At 43.2% G+C, this 25,164-nt stretch overlaps 2 protein-coding genes and 1 long non-coding RNA gene across 8 annotated transcripts in view; 1 reads left to right on the forward strand and 2 right to left on the reverse strand.

The window, feature by feature from the left end:
* LOC139536168 (ubiquitin-associated protein 2-like) overlaps positions 1–6,459 on the reverse strand; it is a 31,716-nt gene extending 25,257 nt beyond the window's left edge. For 2 of the 3 annotated variants that reach the window (XM_071336421.1, XM_071336419.1), the window contains exons 1-4: positions 6,339–6,459; positions 4,668–4,805; positions 4,394–4,471; positions 3,790–3,900 (exon numbers count right to left, since the gene is read on the reverse strand). In XM_071336421.1, coding sequence (XP_071192522.1) covers positions 3,790–3,900; positions 4,394–4,471; positions 4,668–4,763 — 285 coding nt within the window. In that variant the 5' untranslated portion in view covers positions 4,764–4,805; positions 6,339–6,459. Of the gene's footprint in view, positions 1–3,789; positions 3,901–4,393; positions 4,472–4,667; positions 4,806–5,746; positions 6,275–6,338 lie in introns of those variants that run through there. The other variant, XM_071336420.1, reaches the window with a different exon arrangement.
* A 254-nt stretch (positions 6,460–6,713) lies between these two features.
* On the reverse strand, positions 6,714–24,791 carry LOC139536170 (DDB1- and CUL4-associated factor 12-like). 4 transcript variants are annotated; one of them, XM_071336424.1, is made up of 10 exons: positions 24,348–24,791; positions 16,786–17,076; positions 16,329–16,625; positions 16,166–16,226; positions 15,838–16,031; positions 15,655–15,720; positions 13,086–13,248; positions 12,908–12,919; positions 11,951–12,129; positions 6,714–9,104 (listed from the first exon to the last, which is right to left on the reverse strand). In XM_071336424.1, the coding sequence occupies exons 1-10, from the start codon at positions 24,408–24,410 to the stop codon at positions 8,946–8,948; spliced, it is 1,485 nt and encodes a 494-aa protein (XP_071192525.1). In that variant the 5' UTR covers positions 24,411–24,791; the 3' UTR covers positions 6,714–8,945. The 4 variants fall into 4 exon arrangements, with proteins under 4 accessions (XP_071192525.1, XP_071192527.1, XP_071192526.1 ...); XM_071336426.1 differs by having other exon boundaries at positions 16,353–16,625; positions 24,348–24,790; XM_071336425.1 differs by lacking the exon at positions 12,908–12,919.
* LOC139536172 (uncharacterized) lies at positions 8,437–11,203 on the forward strand. The gene is made up of 2 exons (XR_011667266.1): positions 8,437–8,721; positions 8,757–11,203. It is a non-coding gene; the product is annotated as an uncharacterized lncRNA (long non-coding RNA).
* Positions 24,792–25,164: the final 373 nt, after the last annotated feature.

Consider the following 25,164-nt stretch of genomic DNA (forward strand, 5'->3'; position numbering starts at 1 on the left):
TTGATTGGAAGGGCTGTGGCAAGGCATGGAGCGATTCATTGCCTACAGAAAATGTAGCTACTCTATTGTTCCTGCAAGCATGGGGGGAGGCCGATGATAGAGGGCACCATCAGACCAACTCCTTGAACTTTGCAGTTGTCTCTCAAAAACACTATTTTCTGCACATGCTGCACAAAAACCTGTCCCTGATATTCACACCTCAATACAACACATTACATTTAACTTCACACTTTTTGGATATTGGATGTAGAACTCATTCTGATATGACATATCTGACATCACGCTCTGAACTCCCATATTCTATTTGTAGGACACGTAGAGATGCATTGTGTCATTAATTTCGATATGAGTAACATGGGTTTTGTTTTCACATGTTATTTCTGCACTTCTTTGCACTGTGCTATATTCTTTGGGCACCATGTTGTTTCAATAAATATCTTTATTTTGCCTTCAGGCCTCAGTTTTGGATCTGTTCCTTTTTTTGACAGTGTGCAGGTCTCTATTTCTTCCAGTATTGTTATTTTGACTTATACGGACCTGGAACAGACACTTTCAGTAGTAAGGACCTTAAAAGAGCGCAGAAGGCCTCTGATCAGATGTGAGTAACATACCATTATTTAGTGATCACACAGGGAGAAAATCTGCTTGCATCTCACTTTCATAGCTCAATGAGTAACACACTGAGTCCAAAGGCCGACACAAAACAACGCAGCCAGAGGAGAGGGTACCGGAGTGGTCTTCTAGTGAGGCCTCGGATGCGCGCACACCACCCACCGCTTCCGAGTATACTACTCACTAATGTCCAGTCCCTAGTTAACAAAGTCGATGAAATCAGGGCAAGAGTTGCTTTCCAAAGGAGATATCCAAGATTGTAACATACTCTGTTTCACGGAAACATGGCTAGCTTGGGACATGCTGTCGGAGCCCGTACAGGAACAATGGGATTTTCAGTGCAACGGGATTTTCAGTGCATCGCACCGACAGGAATAAACAGCTCTCCGGTAAGAAGAAGGGTGGGGGAGTATGTTTCATGATTAACAACTCATGGTGTAATTGTAACAACATGCAAGAACTCCAGTCCTTTTGTTCACCTGACCTAGAATCAATCAAATGCCGGCCGTATTATCTCCCAAGAGAACTCTCCTCCGTTATCGCCACAGCCGTGTATTTCCCCCCGCAAGCGGATACAAAAGACGGCCATCGAGGAACTTCACTGGACTTTATGCAAACTGGAAACCATATATCCTGAGGCTGCATATATTGTAGCTGGGGATGTTCTCAAATCAGCTTTGTTAAAAAGGCTACCTAAATTCTATCAGCATATCGATTGCAGTACACGAGCGAGTAACACGCTCGACCATTGCTACTCTACCTTCTGCAATGCATACAAGGCCCTCCCCCGCCCTCATTTTGGCAAATCCGACCATGACTCCATCTTGTTGCTCCCCTCCTATAGGCAGAAACTAAAACAGGAAGCGCCTGTGCTTAGGTCTATCCAACGCTGTCTGACCAATCGGATTCCACGCTTCTAGATTGCTTCGATCACGTGGACTGGGATATGTTCCGGGTAGCCTCAGACAATAACATTGACGTATACGCTGACTCAGTGAGCGAGTTTATAAGGAAGTGTATAGGAGATATTGTACCCACTATGACTATTAAAACCTTCCCAAACCAGAAACCGTGGATTGATGGCAGCATTCGCGCAAAACTGAAAGCATGTACAACCGCATTTAATCATGGCAAGATGACCGAATACAATCAGTGTAGTTATTCCCTCCATAAGGCAATCAAACAAGCAAAGCATCAGTATAGAGACAAAGTGGAGTCGCAATTCAACGGCTCAAACACGAGACGTATGTGGCAGGGTCTACAGACAATAACGGATGACAAAAAGAAAACCAGCCCTGTCGCGGACATCGACGTCTTGCTTCCAGCCAAATTAAACAACTTCTTTGCGCACTTTGAGGACAATACAGTGCCCCTGACACAGCCCGCTACCAAAGAATGTGGGCTCTCCTTCTCCGTGGCCGAAGTGAGTAAAACATTTAAATATGTCAACCCTCGCAAGGCTGCCGGCCCAGACGGCATCCCTAGCCGCATCCTCAGCCCAGCTGGCTGGTGTGTTTACAGACACACGCAATCCCTATCCCAGTCTGCTGTCCCCACATGCTTCAAGATGGCCACCATTGTTCCTGTTCCCAAGAAAGTAAGGTAACTGAACTAAATGGCCATCACCCCGTAGCACTCACTTCTGTCTTCATGAAGTGCAGTATGATGAGAGACTTTGAGAGACTAGTCAAGGATCATATCACCTCCACCCTACCGGTCACCCTAAACCCACTCCAATTTGCTTACCGCCCCAATAGGTCCACAGACGATGCAATCGCCATCATACTGCACACTGCCGCCCTATCCCATCTGGACAAGACGAATACCTATGTAAGAATGCTGTTCATTGACTACAGCTCAGCATTCAACACCATAGTACCCTCCAAACTCATCATTAAGCTTGAGACCCTGGGTCTCGAACCTCACCCTGTGCAACTGGGTCCTGGACTTCCTGATGGGCCACCCCCAGGTGGTGAAGGTAGGAAACAACATCTCCACTTTGCTGATCCTCAACACTGCGGCCACACAAGGGTGCGTTCTCAGCCCCCTCCTGTAATCCCTGTTCACCCACGACTGAGTGGCCATGCACCCCCCCAACTCAATCATCAAGTTTGCAGATGACACTACAGTGGTAGGCTTGATTATCAACAACGATGAGACAGCCTACAGGGAGGAGGTGAGGGCCCTCGGAGTGGGGTGTCAGGAAAATAACCTCTCACTCAATGTCAGCAAATCAAAAGAGATGATCGTGGACTTCAGGAAACAGCAAAGGGAGCACCCCCCTATACACATCGACCGGACAGCAGTGGAGAAGGTGGAAAGTTTAAGTTCCTCTGTGTACATATCACCAACAAACTGAAATGGTCCACGCACACAGACCTCAGGAGGCTGAAAACATTTGGCTTGTCACCGATCACTAACTTTTACAGGTGCACAATTGAGAGCATCCTGTCGGGCTGTATCACCGCCTGCTACGGCAACTGCACCGTCCTCAACCGCAGGGCTCTCCAGGGGGTGGTGCAGTCCGCACAACGCATCACCGGGGGCAAACTACCTGCCCTCCAGATTGTTAAACAGCCACCACTAGCAGAGAGGCGGCAGCCTACCTACAGACTTGATATCACTGGCCACTTTAATAAATGTCTAGTCACTTTAATAATGTCACTTTAAGAATGTTTACATATCTCGCATTACTCATCTCATATGTGTATACTGTATTCTTTACTATCTTTTGCATCTTAGCCGCTCTGTCACTGCTCATACATTTATTTCATACTTATATATTCTTATCCCATTCCTTTACTAGATTGTGTATTAGGTTTTGTTGTGGAATTGTGAGATATTACCTGTTAGATACAGCTGCACTGTCAGATCTAGAAGAATAAGCATTTCGCTACACTCGCAATAACATCTGCAAACGATGTGTATGTGACCAATAAAATTTGATTTGAGCTGTTATGTTTTGGGGGAGACATATACTTCAGGGTCATATTCATTAGAGCACAAAACATATGAAAACGTAGCACATTGTTTTGTGCCAGAAGACAAAAATGAGCCTTTGAGACGACTGTGCAAAACTAAGCTAGCTACGACTAGCTGCCCATCACCCAGAGAGGGAAGGAAAGTGGTTGAAGGAAATTGAAAAGGTAGCATTAGCGTTAGTCCCCTGTGCCCTACCGTGTCAGAGGTGCTCTCAAGGAGGAAGTTGATGGCTCTGTTGACATCCTCGTTGCAGTCGTGGAGCGCTACCATGCACTCGTCCTGGTTCTTTCCGGTCACCTCCATCAGCTATGGACGTACACACACGGGCACACACAAATATACACGAGTGCTTCATTTGAATCCACAACAAAACATGACAGAATATACAAGGACCCTATGTATACTGATGTATGTTGATAGTATGTACAGCTTGTGTGTGTGTCTATCACAGAAGGAAATATTTGTCACTTCTAGTTGCATAGACAGTATTAGAAAAGGTCTGCACTCTTAGAATTGAGGTGTGTGGGGGGGGCATTTTATTCTAAAATTGCATAATATATATATATATATTTATTATATTAGTGCGGACCCTCTTTTTCTAGTACATGCAGTCACAAACATACACTCACAGGCTTAGAATGGTTTCCAAAGTTAACAGGTGAGCACAGCACAAGTGTGTTCATTCCTGCTGATTCAAGTGGAATTAAGGTAGGCCTCTTAATGGGCAACAAACACCCCAACAGACACACGCCAGCATTCAGCACTGACACAATGGCCTCGGCAATGCCCACCCATTCACCTGGTTCACTTTGTCCTCAAAATCAGAATCATTCTTGTCATAGATCATCTGGGCGAGCCGGATCTGCTCTGCGGTCGCCTGCAGGTGAGAAGAGGTAGAGCGAGGAAGGATGAATGAGGAGGAAAAGAGGAAGGTGGTGGAGGAAAAGAAGAAGGTGGGGGAGGAGGAAAAGAGAAGGGAGGAGAAGTAATGTTTTGAAGAAAATCATTAACACCGGAAGACCTGCTAAGTATGATCAAGTGAATTGTACTGTGTGTGTGTCTGTGTCCCTCACCTGGAGCTGTTTCTGTGGTTGAGTTGTGTGGGTGGCAGCAGGCAGCACTTTATCCCGAGTGCCCCGGGCTTTGTCACCACCCAACGAGGTCATCATATACAGTATATACAAAACAATGTATGTACAAAATAGAAAAATCTGGAAGACAAAACAGAGAGAAAGAGGGATTGGGGTGGGGAGGAACAAAGGTCAAATGTGGATAGAAAGTCACACCAATAATGCAATCAGTATTTTCCCTACTCACTGTAGACAGTTAAATAAAGGTTAAATAAAAATAAAAATAAATTACAGATAAAAGACAAACACTTATTTAAATTTAGGCCTAGGTTGTTAGGATAGTCCTGATTTTATTTTATTGCAGTTTCTTTTGAGCTGAAATGCATTCCCTGGTCTGTGGACACGAGTAACCTGTATCAGACATCCACACATCAACAAAGTCGGATGGGATTGCGCAACACCAAGTCTAAACACACACAGTGATCTGACTGTATTGGCATAAATCTACCGTGAACAGTATCCATAGACATACTTTATAAACTAGACTGTATAAATTGAATACGGAGATTGAATAGTGAGAACTTCACACATTACACTCCTTGGTTCATATCGGACAATGCAGCTGCAGGTCAGGGGCTACCATTGGCAACTTACAGTAATGCATCCAAAAATACGGGCTCTAAAATATGATTATTTAGAGGAGCAACATCAGTTTGCCTTTGCGAAAGCAGTGGACTCGGGTACATAGCAACTAGTCTGACAGGGCCTATATTTGTATTTACAAAGCGAGTTCATTATCATGAAAGCTAATGAGATATTGGATCATAACACTCGCCAAGAGATTTCACTGCTGTTGTGCAACAACAAAACAAGTTACCGTAGCTATCGAATTTGGCCTCATCACCTCTAATAGTAGCTGGCTACTCATAAATCATTAATCTAGCTAGACAATATATGACAAACACACTCGAACGGTAAAAATATAGAACTGTTAGCCAATATAATCACGGCCATCAAACGCAAACAATACTTGTTATTGATAGCTTGCCATAATTAAGTTAGAATTAAAAAATAATGCATACCTATATAAATGACATTTAACAAATTCCGTTTGTCTTCACACGTTCGATACGTTAACTCAAATGCAAGCGCGAGCGTTTCAAATACACGAATGTGTATTCTAGTCTAGCTGCCAAATAATACACAACAGTGACAGACAGTGGGACCCCTTTGTCCTAGTTAGCTAAGTAGCTAGGTAGCTAGCTGGCAATGCAATTTAGGCTATTTATTGCAAAAAAATATACCAAAACACGACGAACGGACATTCCTGTTCATACATTATTGAATGTTGACCACCGGGGGTTCTCCCCAAGTGACAATAATAAACAACCGTTCTTCAAGTATCAAATCATGCTAGTTTGCTAGCTAACCACAAAGCTTTATCAATTCAATTCTGACGAAAATGGCCACAGCGTATGATAAAAGCTCCGACATTACTTGCCAGGGAACAAGCCAATAGAAAATAACGAAATAAAGAGTGAAAAGCTGTTTTAAAGAGACGAATGAATCGGTGATATTACACTTCAAGAGGGACAAGACTATACAAGGGTTTAAATTAGCTCAAGTATAAAGATAAACATTGAGTGCCTGAACGAGATTTGTTTTTTGTATTACCTGCTAACCGCTAACACGCTCTACTCAGTCAGCAGCAGACAAGGTCACGTGATATACAGCGTAGCTGCTGTCGTTGCTTTCCTCAGTGGCAGACAAGTGCGCAGACCCGCGTCGTCCTCTTGGGAGTCATTGATATTCACAGCAAGCCATAAAGGGTCGTTGATATAAGCAAAAGTTTTAGAGTATAGCCAGGGTCACCTATGATGTCTATGAATAATGTATCAGTAATTTGTCAGTAACACAGAAACCCTGTCCGTACAATGAATTGAACTTCGTAAGTACTGTAGGGCTACAGCATCACTCAATGAGCAATTTGAGTGATTGAGTTAACTACGGCACAAATATAATGAAATAAACCACACACAAACAGCAATATGAAATAAGAGAAATATTACATATTTTTTATTTATCATTATTTTCATTTTAAAGATGTATAGGTTGGTTTCGGCTGTTGTTGACATCATACAATATCCCCAGGTTCAGTAATTTCTAAAAACATTCATGAGGTGTGTAAAGGTATAAAATAGGTCACCACCAAAGTAAAGACAGGGGTCAGTTCACACACTTCCTGGAACATATACATAAAAAGGTATGCATTTCACACATACACATTTATAAAATACACTTTAAAAGTGGTTATTTGTTCAACTTATGGTCGTAATTGGGTCTCTTTTTGTTCTCGCATTATCATGAAAACTCTCAAAGTTCCAAAAAGCAAAACTATGTCAGCCTACAAGTCTTTCACAGAAAGACTATAGAAAGGCAACAAAGTCACTCAAATATACCCTGCCTTTGCACACAAGGAAAAGAGCAACTACACTCATCCCTTGATAAAAAAAATAAAAAGTGACAAAAACGATGGTGCCTCCAGATGTATTCAACCCCAACCCCTTGCCCCTACATCCTATGCGCTTGTCCAGGGATGTATTCATTCAGACCATGACCTTAGCGAACCATTTACTCCAAACGAAAAAACCTTTCCAATGAAAACAAGAGTTTCTATTGGGCCAATTCAGGTAAGTCTCTCCCTGCTTCATTCTGCTTGCTTCTAGTGAATACAGCTAAGATCTGTTAATATTGGGAAAGTCTTGGCAAAATGGCAACAATGCCACCTGGCCTATCAGAGGGCATTGATGGAGCTGTCACCATATTGCTTACACCTATTAAATTCTCTCAGATCTACACAAGTGCCTAGGAGGAAAGGACAAGGGTCTGATTTGGGATTCAGGCGCTTACGGTCAGCACTGTCTGCAGGTTTTCATCCTTGTTTTTAAATCAGCAGCTGGTTTAGAACATGGACACCACGGGGTTATGTCACAAAGCAGGATCAAAGAGTTAGCAAGATAATGTTTCAAAAATGTCCTCAAACAACTCCATATTTCCTAGTTCAAAAAGCAAGAGGGTGTTGAATTTGAAATGGTGTAAGTAAGGGATAATCCACAACATCAACAGCCATGTATGAATGTTTATCCAAGTTAGCTAGCTGAGTTAATGATCGTGCTTTGTGATATACACAACCACTGACATGAATGGACCAGTAACTGGGAAGAAAGAGAACCAGCAGACACTGCATTCCGCACGGTCCTGACGTTGAATGCCCCGGCCATAAACCATTACTAAGGGTGATAGTGAGAAGGGGAAAATAAATTATAATAAAGATAGTAGTAATATCAACAAGTGTACGTTTATGTCAAATCACACAGTCAGAATCAAAATAAAATAAGCATTCTTCAGGATTATTATTAATTGCAGAATACCTACGGCATTTAGCATCTACAGTCATCACTCCTTTACATCATCAGTCAGGGAAAAACAAAAAAACAAGTGGCTGCCGCTGTCTGATTGGTTGTACTCATCCTCTGCTTCTTCTCACCTTGCGTCTGTTTGGGTAGTTTTTCCATCGCTACGGCTTATTGGTTGCCATGGCACAGGGTGGTACACTACCAACCAATGACCATGTTCTTTTTCAGTTTCTTAGAAAAGTCTAACTATACTCCTGTTCCTTCCTTCAGAACTTTGTCTCTTATGTTCCCCCCATCCTCAATATTTTATATTGCCATCAGTTTCGGAGAGAGAGAGAGAGAGAGAGAGAGAGAGAGAGAGAGAGAGAGAGAGAGAGAGAGAGAGAAGGGGAACAGTAAGGTGAGTGTCGCCAATGTCCGCACAAGGAAACGGTCTATGCCAGTATGACATACTCCCAAAAACAGACCAAAAAATTGTAATAAAAAGTTAAACTTTCATTTGAGTTTTTCAAAAGCGGACCTCTCAGCTCATTACAACATCACTGGTTAATCATCTATATAAACAAACAGGGAGCAGAGATGAATAAACTGAATATAAACAGGGCAAAGTGCAAGGGAGGATGGAGGGATGCAACGAGGAGGTGTTGACGAGATACACAGTGGCAATATGGAAGAGGTGTTGACGAGATACACATTGGCAATATGGAAGCCGTGATAAGAAAAGGTCCAAGATCATGCTCCTGAGTCCACTAAGGAGGGACAACAGTGAGTGAAACGTTAAAAGGAAGAAGAGGAGAAGAGGAGAGAGGGGGGCTGGGTAGTGGGGTAAGGAGAGAATAGCGAGACTGAGGAGGAGAAGGGAAGGCTAGCTCCAGAGGGCTGCGTAGTTGCCGTGAAGGCCCGAGCACAGAGGTCCGCCGGCCACAAACAGCTTGGTGCCGGAGTCGTCGTAGCAGTGTGTGTACACGGCGTTGGGAAACGAGTTGATGTCCGAGAAGTAGCTCCTCCACGTCTCGTCGTGGTTCTGAGGGAGAACGAGAGAAACAGGTGTGAGGGGAGGGGATGACATCAGTGTTTCCCCTATATGTATTTAAATTGTGGCCTCCACTGGGGGGGATGGGGGGAAATATATTTTCAGGTGTAAACAGCTTTAACAACTAAAACCAGATATAAAGCATGTAGAAAAATTATAATGGAGCAATATATTTTTAAATTAAGATCATTTTTGAGACCTAACACCGCTGCTGAAAACAAGGGTGAAAGAACACTGAGGGGGAAATGGTTCTTGTTGTCTTGTGCTAGCATCTTGTCAAGGCAGGTCCAAGATAGACTACCAACACGAGGTCAGGCGTCACTGAATCACAGTTTCTTTTAGTGTACTCTAAAGTCAGCTGTTCAGAAATATGTTCCGTGTCATGATAATATTGTCAATAGTCACAATCTAGAAATGCTGGAGTAACCAGTATTTCATGTCATTCTTACAACAGCATTAAGGAGATACACTTTGTATACAAAAGTGTGTGCACATCCCTTCAAATGAGTGGATTCAACTATTTCAACCACACCTGTTGCTGACAGGTGTATAAAATCGAGCACACAGCCATGCAATCTCCATAGACAAACATTAGCAGTAGAATGGCCTTACAGAAGAGCTGTGACTTTCAACGTGGCACCGTTACAGGACACCACCTTTCCAAAAATTCAGTCTGTCAAATTTTTGCCCTGCTAGAGGTGCCCCGGTCAACTGTAAGGGCTGTTATTGTGAAGTGGAAACTTCTAGGAGTAACAACGGCTCAGCTGCGAAGTGGTAGGCCATACATGCTCACAGAATGGGACCGTCAAGTGCTGAAGCTCGTAGCATGTGGAAAAACCGTCTGTCCTCGGTTGCAACACTCACTACCGAATGCAGTGCCAACTGTAAAGTTTGGTGGAGAAGGAATAATGGTCTGGGGCTGTTTTTCATGGTTCAGGCTAGGCCCATTAGTTACAGTGAAGGAACGCTACAACATCCAATGACATTCTAGACGATTCTGTGCTTCCAACTTTGTGGCAACAGTTTGGGGAAGGCCCTTTCCTGTTTCAGCATGACAATGCGCCCATGCACAAAGCAAAGTTCATACAGAAATGGCTAGTGGAGATCAGTGTGAAAGAACTTGACTGGCCTGCACAGAGCCCCGACCTCAACCTCATTGAACACCTTTGGGATGAATTGGAACGCCGACTGCGAGCAAGGCCTAATCGCCCAACATCAGTTCCCGACCTCACTAATGCGTTTGTGGCTGAATGGATGCAAGTCCCCACAGCAATGTTACAACATCTAGTGGAAAGCCTTCCCAGAATTGTGGAGGCTGTTATAGCAGGAAAGAGGGGACCAACTCCATATTAACACCCATGATTTTGGAATGAGATGTGTGAAGAGCAGGTGTCCACATACTTTTGGTAATGTAGTGTAGTACAAACAGACCAGCACAGGCTGCTCCTCCCAATCCATGCAGAGGCAGGTATTCACACAGGGTTAATGAACTGGGGACACAGGAGACACCTGAACCAGCAGATCTACTAAACTGTGAAAATGTGGATATAACATCAGAGAGGGGAGAGATATTCACAGATCTCTCAGCCATCAATAGCAGTGAGAACATTAAACAAAAAATGTACACTGGGGCTACAACACGTTGACCCAAGCACTCCTGTTGACCACTCAAACACAGTGAATCTAATGGCTTATGGAGGACAGGTGATTAAGACTTTTACTGCCACTCTGGACTTCACATGTGGAAAATTACAATTCCATGTGGTGTATCGTGAAGTCAAACCACTCATTGCCCTCCCTGACAGTATCAGACAGGGCTTAGTTAATCTCCAACCTGAAGTGCATGCAGTCCAGCATGAAGCCCCTGAGCAGACTGAATACAGAGACCTGTTTGACTGTAGCACAGTGGGTAAGCTACCAGCCGTTTACCACATGCGGCTGGATGACTGTTTACCCCACAGCGTGGGCTCCCAGAAGCGTGCCACTCGCCATAAAGATACTACTGCAGTGTTGGAGCTAGGAACACAAGCATTTTGCTACACACGCAATAACATCTGCTAAAAATATGTATGTGACCAATAAAATTTGATTTGAAGGAAAAAGTGATCAAGGAGATAGACCGAATGGAAGGACAAGATCTCATCACGAGAGAAGAGGCCATGGAATTGGTCTCAGCCATGGTGGCTGTAAAGAAAAAGGATAGAAGAGTGAGAATATGCATTGATCCAGTCCATCTCAACAAAGCACTCCTCAGGCCACATCATCCCATGAAAACAGTGGAGCAGGTGATCTCAGACGTGCCTGATGTAAAGCTATTCTTCATGTTGGATGCCAAGTTTTGGTTCTGGCAGAGCACACTTAATGAAGCGTCAAAGCTCACAACCTGACCCCAGGGGGCAGATATCACTTCCTACGCACGCCCTGTGTAATCTCTACATGAAGTGAAGTGTTTCAGGAGGTGCATGGAGGAGCAGCTATTCGCAGAACAACCCTGTCAAAATCATTATGGTCGACATCCTGGTCAGGAACACGACGAGCCGCTCCGCCAGATCATGGACAGGATAAAAGCTCTTAATCTCAAACTAAATCCAGACAGATGTCGCTTCAGGGTCTCAGAGGTCCAGTATGTATACCCAGTATGTTCCCAGAAGAGTGAAGGCTGTATTAGCAGCAAAGGGGGTACCAACTTCATATGAATGCCCATGATTTTGGAATGAGAAGAGCAGGTGTCCACATATTTTTGGTCATGTAGTGTATATAGTAATAGCAGGACACTTCAAGTTAAAAGTTCCTGAGAGGGGTATACAAAAGGGGAATAATAAATAAAATAATTGTACCAGCCAGCCCTTCCCTGTGGTGAGTTTGAGGATGCCCTCTCCTGGGCGCTGCCGGAACCCGCCGGCCGGGCTGGAAGGGTCCTCCAGGAACCTCTGGGCTCTGATGTCATAGAACAGCAGGGAGCCCTGGCCTGTGCCCACAGTCACTATGTGTTCATAGAAACTCACAGAGCGGATGCCTGTGAACGAGCACACGCAAACAAATTAATACCTTGCCTTTAATAGCTTTATAAACGTCTTTAAAAAAGCTGTAATAAATGTTCCTTTCAAAAGTACTGCCTCTGCACTTCATTGTAATGCTGCGTTCAAATGCTACTCGGAAACTCGCATTTCCCAGTTGGTGAAGTCGTAAATACGACATCAGTGTGTCCAAGTGCTTTTGAATTCGGAACAACCCTTCAACCAATGATATTTTAGCTAGTTAGCTAACGTTGCTAATAATAATAATAATTTAGCAAGCTGACTAACGTTGCTAATAATAATTTAGCTAGCTGGCTAATGTTGCTAATAATAAATCTAGCAAGCTGACTAACGTTGCTAATAATAATTTAGCTAGCTGGCTAATGTTGCTAATAATACATCTAGCTAGCTAACGTTCCTAATAATATTTTAGCTAGCTGGCTAACAATATAGCCAATACGTTAACAATATAGCCAAACTAGCTACATTATTCACATTAAAATAATGTACAAATAATGTAAATGGATTTGTTTAATCATCTTTTGGTTGAAAAGGACAATGATGAAACGGCACAACTCGTAAATTCGGGTTTCATTATTTTCTCCCGCCTTTCCAACTCGTAATCCCGACATGGAGGGTCATTCAAGTGAAATTTCAGAGTCGGTAACTCCTATTTCCAATAATTCCGACACCACTTGAAGGCAGCATAAGTGCAGAGCGGGTCTTGGCGAATGTTTGGGTTTTGTTTTGCTTCTTGGTGGAATGTGTTTGTAGTACCTCGTGTTGCCTCTGGAAAAATGGAATGAAATGAAAGTTACAGAAAGTTTACAGAATGTATGCTATAGTGTTCTATATATATATATTCACCAATACACCCTGTGTGTGTGTGTGTGTGTGTGTGTGTGTGTGTGTGTGTGTGTGTTTCAAACATTGTAGTGTGGTGTCAATTCCTTACCACTTCCCCTCTCCCGGGAGCTGACTGATTTGATGTTGTGAGTGGGCTGCCGGGGGTCTAGGAAGGACACATGGGCCTGAGAGCCCACCGCATACACCGACCAGTCCTGACCATATGCCAGACACACATTCTCTTTGCAGTGAGGCAGCTTTGTGGACAGCAGCTATGAACAACAGATACACAGGCTTGTTAGACGGGGATAGACATGTACAGTACCAGTCAAAAGCTTGCACACACCGGGGCCTCCCGAGTGGTGCAGCGGTCGAAAGCACTGACTCGCAGTGCTAGCTGCGTCGCTACAGATCCTGGTTCAATCCCAGGCTGTGTTGCAGCCGACAGCGACCGGGAAACCAATGAGGCGACAATTGGCCAGCGGGTTAGGGGAGGGTTTAGCCGGCCAGGTTGTCCTTGTCCCATCGGGCTCTTGCGACTCCTATGGCAGGCCGAACACAATGCAGGCTGACACGGTAGTCAGGTGTAGTGTTTCTTCCAACACATTGGTGCGGTTGGCTTCTTGGTTAAGCGAGTATTGTGTCAAGAAGCAGCGAGGCTTGTCGGGGTCGTGTTTTGGAGGACGCATGGCTCTCGACCTTCGCCTCTCCCAAGTCCGTACGGGAGTTGCAGCAATGTGACAAGGACTAACCACCAATTGGATATCACTAAAATTGGGGAGATAATCACTTTCGTTTTACAAAAATAAATAGACAAGCCTTGACACAATTGAGACATGGATTGTGTCTGTGTGTTATTCAGAGAGTGAATGGGCATGACAAAAAAAATCGAAGTGCCTTCGAACGGGTTATGGTAATAGGTGCCAGACGCAACGGTTTGTGTCAAGAACTGCAAAGCTGCTGGGTTTTTCCACGCTCAACAGTTTCCCGTGTTTATCAAGAATTGTTCACCACCCAAAGGACATCCAGCCAACTTGACAACTGTAGGAGTGGAAGTCAATATGCGCCAGCATCCTTGTGGAACATTTCACACCTTGTAGAGTCCATGCCCCAACGAATTCAGGCTGTTTTGAAGGGAAAGGGAGGGGGGGGGGTTGTGCAACTCAATATTAGGAAAGTGTTCCTAATCTTTGGTATACTCAGTGTATGTTGTAGCCTACATTTCTAATAATAGGCTATTATTAGAAATGTAGCCTATGTAAATAGGCCTACTCTACATGTCGCTGCTTTCATGTTTTTAGGTTATTCAAAAACAACTTCAAACTTTGAGATAGCCTAGAACTTGGTTAGATAAATAAATGCATTGTTTAATAATGAAATAGCACGGCAGAAGACAGCATGCATAAAAAAGTAAGTCATATTCATATCAAATGGAGAGAAAATACCAAAGGTGGATTTTAAAATAAGACACCAGAGTGTCCTCTATAAAAACTAAAATAAGCTTCAGATCAACCGACATTGTTAGAAAAAAAAAATTTCACCGTAGGGATGGTGCCAGGTTTCCTCCAGACATGATGCTTTGCATTCAGGCCAAAGAGTTCAATATTGGTTTCATCAGACCACACATGGTCTGAGGCCTTTAGATGCCTTTTGGCAAACACCAAGCGGGCTATCACGTGCCTTTTTACTGAGGAGTGGCTTCCATCTGGCCACTACCATAAAGGTGGAGTGCTGCAGAGATGGTTGTCCTTCTGGAAGGTTCTCCCATCTACATAGAAGACCTCTGGAGCTCTGTCAGAGTAACCATCGGGTTCTTGATCACCTCCCTGACCAAGGCTCTTCTCCCCAGATTGCTCAGTTTGGCCTTTCAGACAACTCTAGGAAGAGTCTTGGTGGTTCCGAACTTCTTCCATTTAAGAATGGAGGCCACTGTGTTCTGGTATCCTTCCCCAGATCTGTGCCTCCACTGATTCCTTAGACCTTATGGCTTGGTTTTTACTTTGACATGCACTGTCAACTGTGGGACCTTATATAGACAGGTGTGTTTCTTTCCAAATCATGTCCAATCAATTGAATTTACCACATGTGTACTCCAATCAAGTTGTACAAACATTTCAAGGATGATCAATGGAAATACGATGTACCTGAGCTCAAATTCGAGTCGCATAACAAAGGGACTGAACAACTATGTGCGTTAGGGTTTGATGATGTTACAATGGTATCAGATATCGAAGATGATTGACAGCCATCGTCGATTTCAAAATTGTCTGTACCACGCAGTAAAGAGCTGACCGGGCAGCCCACAGCAGGCCCTGCCAAATGGCCTATTCCTTTGCTATGGCATGCATAACCTACATTTTGTTACATTACAGCCTAATTCTAAAATGGATTAAATAAATAAAAATCCTCAATCTGCACACAATACCCCATAATGGCAAAGCGAAAACATGTTTTTAGAAATTCAAATAAAAAAACAGAAATTCCTTATTTACACAATCGTCTTAACCAGAAATGTTTGGTATGCGAGGACATTCAACAAAAATGCAGTACTGTTTAATATTGACTCATGACGACACCAGCCAAGTCTTCATAATCTCCAATGTCCCCAAACAAGTACACAGTCACAGAACCAAACAAGCATTGCTATGCAGAGCGGAAACAGATGTACTCAAACAGACCTTGCTCAAGTTTTGCTCTGCCTTCCAAAGGTGGAAATAGCCATCCAGGGACACTGCACCAAGCTCCTGAGAGAAGGCAAAACAAGATAGTGTGTAGGTCCCCGTAAGTACAGGGCTATAGTACAACACAGATTTTTACTAGAACACAGGCTGTGGTTTGTCTAGGAGGGAGGTATGTCTGACCTTGTGGTTGTTGTTGAAGGCCAGGGCGCGTACTTTGCAGTTGTAGGGGTTGGTGTATTCCTTGGGGATGTCCTCCAGGGCACGGTGGGAGATGTGGGAGTAGCAGGGGACCCCCTCTTCGTCCTGCTGTCTCATGGAGTGGCTCAGAACCACCTCAGACACCTCCCACAGCCCCATTGAACCGTCCCGGGACCCTGAAGAACCGCATCACATTGATTGGTTGGTTGATTTTATACAGAGACAATATTACACACATAAAAAACTATCGCAGATGAACAATAGTGTGAAGGTCTTCCAATGGCTTAGCAGTGTGTCACTTAACACCCACCTGACACAGCCATTCTGTCGCTGATCCACGCAATGGAGAAGATCCAATCTTTATGGCCATCCTGAAAAACAGAGAACAACTTGTTTCAATGTATGATCCGGCTTGCTTAGGCTGTCTCAGCCACCAGTGCTGTCTCACTTTGTGTAGCTCAGTACCAACACACCAAGAAGAGAGGGGAACCACTCACGTCCCCCACGCAGACGGGATCCAGGGTAGGCAGCCGGTAGACGGCCAGGCTGTTAGGGTTGTCTCCCCCGGTGGCCAACAGAGTGCCGGAGGGGTTAAGCTCGATGGCGTGGATCCCACAGCCTTGCTGGTCCAGCCCAGACACTGAGCCACTACCAGGGAGGAAGGGGGCCCCTATTGTCCCCGCAACCCCCCCGGGGGCCCCTCCGCCGTGTCGGTCCTTCAGCATTGGGATGCGGGTGATCTGCCCTGTCAGAACATCTGCCACAAATAGCTGGGGAGAGGAAAAAAGAAATCTGTTAAGAGAAGTCGCATTTTTTGGTTCATAATAGCTCAGTTCAAGGTTTTCCGGTTAACAGCAAATGTGTATACACTTTTTTTCCATTTTGAAAGAAGAAAGCAGAGTAGAGTAAAACAAGAGGCCAATGTCTCACCGTATTGCACTTGGTTCCACACACCACCTGGCGGTGGTTGAGCCACTGGGAGGCAAACACCTTGTTGAGGCGGCCAAGGGAGAACTCCCGCTCCTTGAGGATGCCCGGGAGGCGGCCAGCAGCAAAGCCCCGCAGGCTACGCTGGAGCCGCCACTCATGCTGCTGCTGCGGCCGAAACTCTCGGCCCCGGAGCGCACACACCACCGAGCACTGACTACGCCACCACTGCTGAGCGTGCCGGGACGAGGAGGACACACGCGTCCGCTTGCTCGCCGACTGGCACCAGGCCACCTGACGGAGGAGAGAGAAAAAGAGAGGAGAAAGGTTAGTACAAGGTTTAAATGAAATGAACAGCACCAAGTAAATCAAGAACACTGACTATTTAGAACAGGGTCATTCCAAGTGAATATGGAACAAAATGTTCATAAAATTTCCCATGCTCCTGCAATTCAATAAACAAAATTGTATTTTAGGCTAGAGAACGTATTTTGACAGTTTGACTTTATGTGCATGTGTCTGTGTCGCTTCACAGTCCCTGCTGTTCCATAAGGTGTATTTTTATCTGGTTTTTAAATCTGATTCTACTGCTTGCATCAGTTACCTGATGTGGAATAGAGTTCCACATAACCATGGCTCTATGTAGTACTGTGCGACTCCCATAGTCTGTTCTTGACTAGGGGATTGTGAAGAGACCTTCAGTGGCATTTCTTGTGTGATATGCATGTGTCCGAGCTACGTGCTAGTAGTTTAAACAGACACCTCGGTGCATTCAGCATGTCAACACTTCTTACAAAAACAAGTAGTGAGGAAGTCAATCTCTGCTCCACTTTGAGCCATGAGAGGTTTATATGCATATCATTAATGTTAGCTCTGCGTGTACATTTAAGGGCCAGACGTGGTGCCCTGTTCTGACCCAATTGTAATTCCCTCTGTGGCACTTGACCACACAACTGAACAGGAGTCCAGGTGTGACAAATATATGGCATGTAGGACCTGCCTTGCTGTTGTTAAAAAGGCAAAGAAACTATTTATTATGGAGAGACTTCTCCGCATCTTAGTTAATTTGAAATCAACATGCTTTGAGCATGATAGTTAACAATCCAGGATTACCACATTTATTAAAGTAGTCAGTTGAGGTTTAGGATTTAGTGAATGAATTGTCCCAAATACAATGCTTTTATTTTTTAGAAATAGTTAGGACTAACTTACTCTTTCCACCCATTCTGAAACTAACTGCAGCTCTTTGCTAAGTGTTGCAGAGATTTCACTCGCTGTAGTAGCTGACGTGTATAGTGTTGAGTCAGCCACATTCATAGACACACTTTACTCAAAGCCAGTGGCATGTCGTTAGTAAAGATTGAAAAAAAGGGACCTAGACAGCTGCCCTGGGCAATTCCTGATTCTACCTGGATTATGTTGGAGGCTTCCATTAAAGAACACACTCTGTGTACTGTTAGACAGTTAACTATTTATCCACAATATAGCAGGGGGTGTAAAGCCATAACACATACATTTTTCCACCAGCAGACTATGATCGATAATGTCAAAAGCCGCATTAAGTCATGCCTAAGTTTGATAATCTTGCCAAATATTTTTTTTTTTTAAGTAATTGGCCAAATCTGTGGGTTTTGTGATGAATGAGCCATCTGATTCAATGAATGACAGAGATGAGTTTGCCCTTTTGCCCAACATTTCATTTAAGGTACTCCAAAGCTTTTACTATCATTCATCTTTGTTTCATAGAATAGTTCATTATTTCTATTCAGCTTAGTCACATAATTTCTCAATTTGCAGTATGTTAGGCAATCGGTTGTGCTGCCAGACTTATTTGCCATTCATTTTTGCCTCATCCCTCTCAACCATACAATTTTTCATTTGCTCATCAATAGTAATTTCTTAAATGGGTGCATGCTTATTAGTAACTGGAATAAGAAATGTCATAAATATGTCAAGTGCAGTGTCTGCTTGCTCCTCATTACACACCACAGACCAACAAATATTAATTACATCAACAACAAAGGAATCACTACAAATCTTCTTCTATGACCTCATACACTATATACTGGAACTTGTATACCTTTCTGTTGATATCACGTGTGGTCCTCCCACTACGACTCGCCAGGAAAGCATGCAGTTTATTAGGCTACAGATGAAATAAGTTATCACGGGGTGGTGAAAGTGCAAGGTGATGAGCTTGATGCTCCTTTACAATAAATATAGAGGGACTTATTCTGGTGACATCATCATCGATACTTGGCTGCCTTTTGACAAATAAACAATCTTGCTCTTTTTAATCTCATCATGTAGGCTATACATGCGCTCTAGTCAACAGTGTGCCGTTACAGTACCTCATCTGCGCGCTTTCAGCTAGAGCACACGTGCCAATACCAGAGGGGACACATGCTATATAAAGCTTTTTTTTATTTTTACGTGAGACAAACATTAGTAGAGTTGAAAATGCAATGGAAACCCATTGAACTTGTATTTTTTATTCAGTAGATGGGAATTGAACCGCAAAAGGTATTTTTATGTGCACGCACTGCCGTTTACCTGCAACAACTCTATTTAATGGAAACATCTCTGATGGGAAAATGCACATGTTGATTTGATGCAGATTTTAGAATATTCACATGAAAATCTGTCACCAATTGGATGGAAACCTAGCTATTGAAAAGTTAACCTTTCTAACGATACCCTTCTTATATCTCAATTCAAATTGCGAGCAGAGCAGACTACTAAAATGAGAGTATGAATGAACATTGATTCTGGGAAATAATTCCTCAGTTTGTCGCACTCGGCATTGCAATACCAGTAGAAGCATTTTAGCCAAAGACTGCTATACTTGCTGTTTAGTCTGCGTTTAAAAAAAAAAGTGCAATAACCATAAGGCACAACTATATACGGAATTGTCAACTAGTTCTCACTCTGAGAAATAAGGTAGGCTACTTGATTTCAACATGGACAGGCTAGAATGCTGTTCAAACAGTTGGAAACGGACAGAAGGGTGTGTTCATAACAATTCAACTGCCTTGTAAGCTAGAAAAATAGATCCTAGTTGGCTAAACTTGAAATATAATGATTATCTGGCTACTCACTAGCATGTGGGCTTGTGCTTGAAATTGTTTATGAGACCTGTGTTAATTAAGCAATAAGGCCCGAGGGGTGTGGTATATGGCCAATATACCACGGCTAAGTGCTGTTCTTAATCACGACACAACGCGGAGTGCCTGGAAACAGCTCTTAGCCATGGTATATTGGCCATATACCACAAACACCCGAGGTGCCTTATTGCTATTATGAACTGGTTATCAACGTAATTAAAGCATTAAAAATTAGGGATGCACGATATATCGGTTAGCATATCGGAATCGGGCGATATTAGCTAAAAATGCCAACATTGGCATCAGCCCGATGTCTAATTCAACGGAGATGTGCAAAACCGATGTCAAAGCTGACATGCATACGTATATAACGTAGGTAGATGACGTAATGACAACACAACAAATATATATAGCGCTGCACAGCCTTCTTAACCTAGCCCACAATGTCTGCTGTGTGGATCGAGCAGTCAACAAGTCAAGCAGTCATTTGAAAGAGTAAGAACATTTCAGCGAGACAACTTAAAGGCGAAATCCATTAAAGCCAAGATAATGGAATTCATTGCCCTTGAAAATTAACCGTTTTCTGTCGTGGAAGATGTTGGCTTTTGCCGACTGGACGAGCACTGGTACACCCTACCAAGTATGCGCTATTTTTCAGATGTTGCCCTACTGGAGTTACAGCGATGTCAGCCCCATGAGCATTATGAGTCTGATAGCACAGTGGGTCGACGAGGATTTCGTACTGAGGAAAGCCGTATTGCATGCTCAAGAATGTGCTGGTTCTCATACCACTGCTGCCATTGAAATGGCATTTGAGATGTTTGAAACATGAACACTCCTAGCTCCATTCGAACAACTGACTCGAGAAATAAGCTCAACTGCATCTGCAGCAGACGTGATACCCTGTCATGGCATTGAAATGCCTGCTCAACAAAAATGCCAACACAAACCATCGGGTTAAGTCGAAAAGTACTCTAGTAGAGGCTGTGAAAAAGTGATGCAGTGGCATTCTCTCTGAGCCTCTACTGTGTCACCACCATGCTCGATGCTAGGTACAAGGACCGCTACTTCGATGCAGACAAGAAACAGAGTTTACATGAAATGTTACAGATACAGCTGGACAAAATGGAAACGGACACAGTAACAGCGTGTACAGAGGAAGAGGCCACGGACAGAGCTGAAACTTCACTGCTTGACATGTATGATGAAAACCTGGTTGATACTGAACAAATGAACAACGAAACAGCACAGCAAGTAAGTGGGGACATAGTTCCTGTTCCTAGGCCGTCATTGAAAATAAGAATTTGTTCTTAACTGACTTGCCTAGTTAAATAAAGGTAAAATAAAAAAATAAAAAATAAATAGCTGCAGGCTGCATCATATCCGCAGTGATTGGGAGTCCCATAGGGCAACGCACAATTGGCTTAGCGTCTTCCGGGTTCGGCCCGGGGTACGCGGTCATTGTAAATAAGAATTTGTTCTTACCTGACTTGCCTAGTTAAAGGTTACTTTATTTACCATTTACAGACACCATTCTGTATACTTCTGGTCCCTCCTTGGACACTGTGTTAACTAACCTCCAGACGAGCTTCAATGCCATAAAACTCTCCTTCCGTGGCCTCCAACTGCTCTTAAACGCAAGTAAAACTAAATGCATGCTATTCAACCGATCACTGCCCGCACCTGCTCGCCCATCCAGCATCACTACTCTGGACAGCTCTGACTTAGAATACGTGGACAACTACAAATACCTAGTTGTCTGGTTAGACTATAAACTCTCCTTCAAGACTCACATTAAGCATCTCCAATCCAAAATTAAATCTAGAATCAGCTTCCTATTTCGCAACAAGGCATCCTTCACTCATTCTGCCAAACATACCCTCGTAAAACTGACCATCCTACCGATCCTCGACTTCGGTGATGTCATCTATAAAATAGCCTCCAACACTCTACTCAACAAACCGGATGCAGTCTATCACAGTGCCATCCGTTTTGTCACCAAAGCACCATACACTACCCACCATTGCGACCTGTACGCTCTCGTTGGTTGGCCCTCGCTTCATACTCGTCGCCAAACCCACTGGCTACAGGTTATCTACAATTCTCTGCTAGGTAAAGCCCTGCCTTAGCTCACTGGTCACCATAGCAACACCCACTCGTAGCATGCGCTCCAGCAGGTATATTTCACTGGTCACCCCCAAAGCCAATTCCTCCTTTGGTCGTCTCTCCTTCCAGTTCTCTGCTGCCAATGACTGGAACGAACTGCAAAAATCTCTGAAGCTGGAAACACTTATCTCCCTCACTAGCTTTAAGCACCAGCTGTCAGAGCAGCTCACAGATTACTGCACCTTTACATAGCCCATCTATAATTTAGCCCAAACAACTACCTCTTCCCCTACTGTATTTATTTATTTTGCACCCCATTATTTCTACTTTGCACATTCTTCCACTGCAAATCTACCATTCCAGTGTTTTACTTGCTATAATGTATTTACCTCGCCACCATGGCCTTTTTTTGCCTTTACCTCCCTTATCTCACCTCATTTGCTCACATTGTATATAGACTTATTTTTCTACTGTATTATTGACTGTATGTTTTGTTTATTCCATGTGTAACTCTGTGTTGTTGTATGTGTCAAATTGCTATGCTATATCTTGGCCAGGTCGCAGTTGCAAATGAGAACTTGTTCTCAACTAGCCTACCTGGTTAAATAAAGGTGAAATAAAAATAAAAGTTTTAAATACGTAAATGCCAACAAAATAACTTTTTGGTCAGTGTGTGTGTGTGTGTGAACTATTTAACTGTACTAGAATGCTTAAAAGACCGGTAAAATTGTAAATATCGTTATCGTTTTTTTGGCAAGGAAAATATATATTGGCCAAAACTTTCCTATCGGTGCATCCCTAGTAAAAATACATGTTGTCATACCCATGGTATACGGTCTAACATACCACAGCTTTCAGTAACTCAGCATTCAGGGCTTGAACCACACAGTTTATAATTGTCTTTATACCATGGCATTGTTGAATACTTGTTCCTGATTGTCTTGAAGAGTATTTTAGAGGATCGATTATTTCCCTATAAACACACTGTATATTTACAAGGTAGAATTCAATTGCTAAAGTTCATTCTTATATGTTCTATGTTTGAGCTGCTTTTGAAAGCAATAGTAAAAGTGAAAACATTACTGACATTATGAAAATCGAATTCAACAATGGCAGGCTAGGACAGATGGTTTGGTTAGCAAAACTAGCAAGTTTGTTTTAACTACTGTAGCTATCTATTGCTAGCTCCCGAGTGGCGCAGACTAAGGCACTGCATCTCAGTGCAAGAGGAGTCACTACAGTCCTTGGTTCGAATCCAGGCTGCATCACATTCGGCCGTGAGTGGGAGTCCCATTGGGCGGCACACAATTGGCCCAGCGTCGTCTGGGTTTGGCCGTCATTGTAAATAAGAATTTGTTCTTAACTGACTTGCCTAGTTAAATAAAAGTTAAAAATTAAATAAAAACAGGTGTCATATGTGCATGAATTCAATTAACATGTCACCTTTGGATTTCTTGGTCGTCAATTAATACTTGCATTGTTGTAACATAGGAACTACCAGTGTTATTACTTGGACATTTCGGCAGTATGGGCTTTGTATGTGGCCGTGGTACATCAACATTGGAACACAATGCCGGATGTGGCACTGAATTTGGGGGCAATACTTTAACAACTATTTTTACATTTAATTCATAAAAATGTTTACCTAACCAACCAAATCTAAAATAAGTACTGAAATTGAGTTGAACGCAACTGCAGTCCGTATACAACACATGGCTTAACCACCCTTATCCAGTCGAATAGGACATAACCTAGCTAAAATTCCTATTATTTACACAGTTACTGAAATTGTATTCCATTCTCAGAATGACTCTTCTATATATTTTTCCATCCATCCCCTACGATCCAATAGAACATCCGGTGCTTAGGAAAAAGCATTAGTGGTTGTAGGCCTAGGGCCTAACTAGAAACACTCACACAAGTCTAATTTAACTAGCTAACTAAATTAGCTAGCCAACCAGTTAGAGAAACGGTCCATGTAATAAAAAAAGGACAGTTAAACGACATAAAACATTTAAAATAGAAACATGAACTAACATAAGCAAGCACACTAGCCAGTGAGCTAGCTAACGTTAGCCATGGCATTCTAGCTAGTAACACGGATTGAGTTCCTTAGGAAGCTAACGTTAATGTTACTAATAGTTTAGTTACTGTAACGTTACACTTTAAAAAACGAACGTGCTTTTTATCTGCGTGGCGTTAGCTATCGAACTAAATTCGCTACGAATATGTTAGTAGTTAGCTAGCTCAACCAGTCAACGCAAAGTGGTAACGTTAGCTGGCCAACTAGGCTAACCAAGATTTGCTAGAATGGCTAACGGCAATTGACTGAAACACCAGTCTGTTTCCTCATACCTGTTGTTGTTGGTCCTTGGACTCCCCTGCCTTCCTTTTCCTGCTAACTGTTTTTCTCGCCATAATCTGACACACACAAATCCCTCACCCACATGGAGGCCAAATAATGACGCTAAGTACTGGGTCATATAATGGCGATAAGCTATTTTGTTGTCTTGCTCTGAGTATAGCAGCGCCTGGCGACGTGGAAGGACGATCACATAAGGGTGAGGTTGACTAGCTAGCTTCCACTCCGGCCTCCGAAACTCAAACTCTAGCTACGCGCGTAGATTAGCTTGTAACCTACTAAAATGTTTTTCGGTCGAGGAGGCAAAATATGCGACTCCCCTACAGTACAAATCGATTTTTATATTTTATCCAATTGTTCTTTCTTTACAAATCGCGTCACCAACGGCAACAACATTCTGCCGCGCGCAGCCGCAGTCAAGTTAAACATCAACAAAAACAAGGTCGAACGTGCATGTTTACGGTAAAGCGTGCGCGTTCACGGACCATTTGTCATTGGCGTCATATTTATGCTTCCGAACTCTTTGCTCCAATGATTTCTTGAAAAAGCACAATATTTTTTCAATTCAGAGTTCAGATTTCATGCAAACATCAAATGTATGAGACTAACAGATTACATTGATCGTGCCAAAATGAATGTGCATCACATTACATTTACATTTAAGTCATTTAGCAGACGCTCTTATCCAGAGCGACTTACAAATTGGTGCATTCACCTTATGATATCCAGTGGAACAACCACTTTACAATAGTGCATCTAACTCTTTTAAGGGGGGGGGGGGGTTAGAAGGATTACTTTATCCTATCCTAG

The sequence above is a fragment of the Salvelinus alpinus genome, chromosome 12 (genome assembly GCF_045679555.1).
Source record: "Salvelinus alpinus chromosome 12, SLU_Salpinus.1, whole genome shotgun sequence".
Classification (NCBI taxonomy): domain Eukaryota; kingdom Metazoa; phylum Chordata; class Actinopteri; order Salmoniformes; family Salmonidae; genus Salvelinus; species Salvelinus alpinus.

Excerpts from the sequence above, each read along its gene's own strand:
- LOC139536170 (XM_071336424.1), bottom strand. The coding sequence starts at position 24,410 with ATGGCGAGAAAAACAGTTAGCAGGAAAAGGAAGGCAGGGGAGTCCAAG. Across the intron at positions 16,032-16,165 it reads CGACAGAATGGCTGTGTCAG|GGTCCCGGGACGGTTCAATG; the intron begins GTGGGTGTTAAG and ends GCGGTTCTTCAG. Across the intron at positions 9,105-11,950 it reads CCACAGGGAAGGGCTGGCTG|AACCACGACGAGACGTGGAG; the intron begins GTACAATTATTT and ends GTTCTCCCTCAG.